Source organism: Oncorhynchus nerka, linkage group LG20 (assembly GCF_034236695.1).
Source record: "Oncorhynchus nerka isolate Pitt River linkage group LG20, Oner_Uvic_2.0, whole genome shotgun sequence".
Lineage (NCBI taxonomy): Eukaryota > Metazoa > Chordata > Actinopteri > Salmoniformes > Salmonidae > Oncorhynchus > Oncorhynchus nerka.
This window is the reverse complement of record NC_088415.1, coordinates 34425267-34429121: the sequence shown is the minus strand read 5'-3', so window position 1 is coordinate 34429121 and position 3855 is coordinate 34425267. Positions and strand designations below refer to the sequence as shown.

Below are 3855 nucleotides of genomic sequence, written 5' to 3'. Positions count from 1 at the left end.
TTGAGAATTCTAAGCTTTATTATGTTGATACATTTAAAGAAATGCACTTCTCACATTTTGTCAACATTAAGAGTTTTTTTGTATAACAACAAATAAATATACTGTAAGTTGTAGTTCCTGTCAGAGGAACAATTTACACTGCAACAATTTGCGTTAAGACTTAAGTGCCTGGAATGCAGAAACCGTACAATCTGACAGACAAGGCATTTAATAAAATAAACTATACAGCCCTGACATTCTGTATATATTGTTCAATACCGACTTACCGAAGCCATAACTTTCCCAGTTGAAGGGGGATTTATGTTTACATCAGGTGTTCACAAAGGCATTATATACACCTAAAAACGTGAATTCTTTATAAATCACTGGCAACGCTGCCCTGACACTATTCAACATGAAAGGGTTTTGTTCTGTTGTCACTGATCCCAATCATCAGCTTTGCATCTGACCCTTGAACAAGACTGAAGCCACCAATCTGTTTAACTTAAAAATACTGAGGTGGCTCTAGGAAAGAAGTTTTATTATTTTATAAGAGGGTAATTATCACAGGATCTAGTAGAGATAAATTAAGTCCACACACACACTACTTTGCAAACATTTTTAAAGTATTTGTATCAGTTACCAATAGGATTGAAGTACTCTTGTGCAACAATGGTTTGCTTTTGTCCAAGTAATGTTGTTGAAATGCTCTAACCAATAGGAGAGGAAATGCTCAGAGCAGCACACATTTGCGCCTCTTCTTGGGTTCCGGAGGCTCCAGAGCAGCCAGTATTGCCTCATCAAACACATTCTTTAGTCCTTTCTGCAAACACAAAACATGAATGTACCAAATACACATTTGAACCTTGCAGTGTGTAACCACAACTATTGTAATTGATTGAATGTAAAAACAAATTTGACTGAACTGGGAGAGAGTTGTAATTTAAACTATCCTTTATTCATATATCATAACAGGTTTTAGTCATTCAAGATTGCAAAGCTCTTAACCTCCAATGGAAAACTTAAACTTTCAATAATGTTTAGTTACGGTCTTTGATATAGTAGTAGAAAAAAAATACATTGATGTGATAGAAAAACATTAAGTTAGTTGAAGCTCATAATACTTGTTTAGACAGCACAGAAATGTTTCCTGGAAGGGTTGAATGAAACCGAAGCATATAAATACTGAGGTAATATATTTTAAAAGGAACACAAAGTCAGCTACAGCCTAATGTAAACTTGCACATTAAGTACTAAAATGAAAGTGTTGGCATCCTTGCCATGAAGGCCAAGGCAGTATAGTCTATTGTGATTAGGGTAAGTCCAAACAAAATCAGACATTGAAATGAAAGAAGTTAATGGGCACACGTTTTAAAAGAGCAACTTGGTTAGTTACTTGACAGACAGTAATTTCTTGACATTAAAGAAGCAGCAGACGATCGGAGGCAAAGCAAGATTTTAAAAGACGCTTATCATCAGAACAGACAGCACTTTCTCTTTCGCTGGGTTTCAGGAGGTTCTAGAGCTGCTAGGATAGCTTCATCAAATACATTCTTCAGACCTCGCTAGAGAGGGGACGAAAAAGGGAAATATGACTAGCATTAGAGAGAGGTTAGTTAGCAGACAGACAAGATTAAAGAGCATTGTATGGATGGGTTTCCATGCAGTTCTAGGCCACCACTAACAGAATTAAACGTCAAGCTGAGCACAAAAACGACAGAGCAACATGTACATCTAACACAATAGGTTGTTATCATGCAAGTCACAAGTATTACCGGTTTTGTTTATGCTTTAGAACATCTCACCTGTGTCAGGGCAGAGCACTCAACATATTTGACTGCCTTCAGGTCACGGGCGAGCTTCTCAGCCATCTCAGGGCTGATGGGCTTCTGTTTGTTTTTGGCCAGCTTCTCTACTGTGGAAGGGTCATCTCTCAGATCAATCTGAGTTCCAACGAGCAGGAATGGTGTCTTGGGACAGTGGTGAGTGATTTCAGGTACCCACTGCAAGATAGGAAACATTGTTTTCAAACACTCAGAATGGTCAGTCAGTCAGCTAGTCAACAACACCATAACTAGTATCTTTCCCATCATCTCATTTTGTCGCCAATTTGACATTACATTTAACCTACTAGAAATAATGTATTTTAACTCAATATTCCTTTATTCAAAAATGTGCATTGTATGCTTCATGGGCTTGGCATTGTACTCACCTTTTCTTTAACATTCTCAAATGAAGAGGGTGAAACACTAGAGAAACAAACTAGGAAAACATCCGTCTGGGGATAGCTCAACGGTCGTAACCTGTCATAATCCTCCTGACCTGTGGAGACGGGTATAAAGCGTTGATTAAATGTGAATAGCAATCAACCAACATATTCTTTATTAAAATTGGGAACTGAAGACCATGTCCTTGAAAAGGATCCACTCTTACCTGCAGTATCAAATAATCCTAGGGTGTACGGCTCACCGCCAATCATGACAGTTACTGCATAGTTATCAAACACCTGTGATGAGAAAATGAAAAGAGAATGAGGCATTTTTCCTGTTCCATGATTATTCAGAATGGTAGTTATTGAGAAGACCCAAGTATCTTCTGTTAGTCAGTGAGAAACAATTACTAGATCAATAATCAGAGAGAAATCCAACGTATAAATTAGATGTACTTACTGTTGGTACATATTCAGAGGGGAATTTGTTGGTGGTGTATGAAATCAAAAGGCAGGTTTTTCCCACCGCTCCATCACCAACCACAACACATTTAATCGTCTGCATATTTGTGCTGTCTACTTTTGTCTGAAAAAGACAAGTGAAAGTTAGATACAAGACTTCAGATGAGTGGCAGGGAGTATCCACCACCACCAGCTGTTGTTGTCCTAGCTAACTAGCTGGCGTCTGAAATGGGTTTGTTAACTAGCAAACCAGGTCTAAATGGAAATATTGTAGCTAGCAACAACCATCTAGCTACATTATGGACTTCGTTGTACAGACTCTATACATATCTAACTAGCTACTTGGTTGTAGCTCATTTAAACGGACGCAATTAACGTTAGCTAGCTAGCTGGGTCGGTGTTAGCAGCTAACTGGCTACCTGGTGAGCTCATTCTCAATTTCCTATTCATTTTATTTTTCCTAACAATGAATGACAAGCCTATTGCTAAAACACCTTAAATAATCGCTTTGGTATTGCTGTACATGTAAAGTATTGATGAGGATAAATGTAATTCGGTGATTTTCCTACCTTTTCCTCACTGAATCTGGTATTTACTTCACCGGGCGTTGGCAGCTGCTTGGCTCTCTGCTGCTAGTGCCAGTGCGTGTGATCCCAGTCAACACCAGTAGGGGGTGCACGATAGCAAATAATGTGGAGGTAAACTTCGGGCGGAAATGGCTCTGGGGCTATGAAACCACAGACGATCAATTATATTGACCACCAGATACTCAACTGGCCGCTCTAACAATTCAAATAAATGTCTTATAAAATGGAAGGCAGTAGGGCGAGGCAAGATCAGGGGGGGGGCATTCTAGCCAATGAGAGGACAGATACGCGTATGAACAACAGGCTCCGATATAAAGTGTTTTTTCTCAAAGTTGCCCGGGTGTCACGTGTCCTACTTATATCAGTGCACTCGTGACAACCTACGCATTACGAAAATTCTATTTGATTTTATTAGCCCCCGTAGCAAATAAGCCATTTACATGGTGTGTTAACCGAATTCGCTCTCTTATTGACCTCCATACAAAAACTCCTCGCTTGATAAGCAAAAAACGCCACCTATAGGAAAAGACAGATTTTGGACCTAGTTATGGCTCTCTCTTCGCCTCTTCCTCTCTGATTTGTATTGGTGGATCACAACCAACTGAAAAGTGCATACAC

General features: G+C 39.2%; 1 protein-coding gene across 2 annotated transcripts; it reads right to left on the bottom strand.

Moving 5' to 3' along the window:
• Positions 1–3468, bottom strand: LOC115102341 (cell division control protein 42 homolog). Of its 2 annotated transcripts, none has more exons than XM_029622196.2 (6): positions 3220–3461; positions 2649–2774; positions 2413–2485; positions 2192–2301; positions 1785–1982; positions 1–802 (listed from the first exon to the last, which is right to left on the bottom strand). In XM_029622196.2, exons 2-6 carry the CDS (start codon positions 2751–2753, stop codon positions 713–715), a joined length of 576 nt encoding a protein of 191 aa, XP_029478056.1. In that variant the 5' UTR covers positions 2754–2774; positions 3220–3461; the 3' UTR covers positions 1–712. The 2 variants fall into 2 exon arrangements, with proteins under 2 accessions (XP_029478056.1, XP_029478057.1); XM_029622197.2 differs by lacking the exon at positions 1–802 and adding an exon at positions 916–1544 and having other exon boundaries at positions 3220–3468.
• Between the last annotated feature and the right edge of the window lie 387 nt (positions 3469–3855).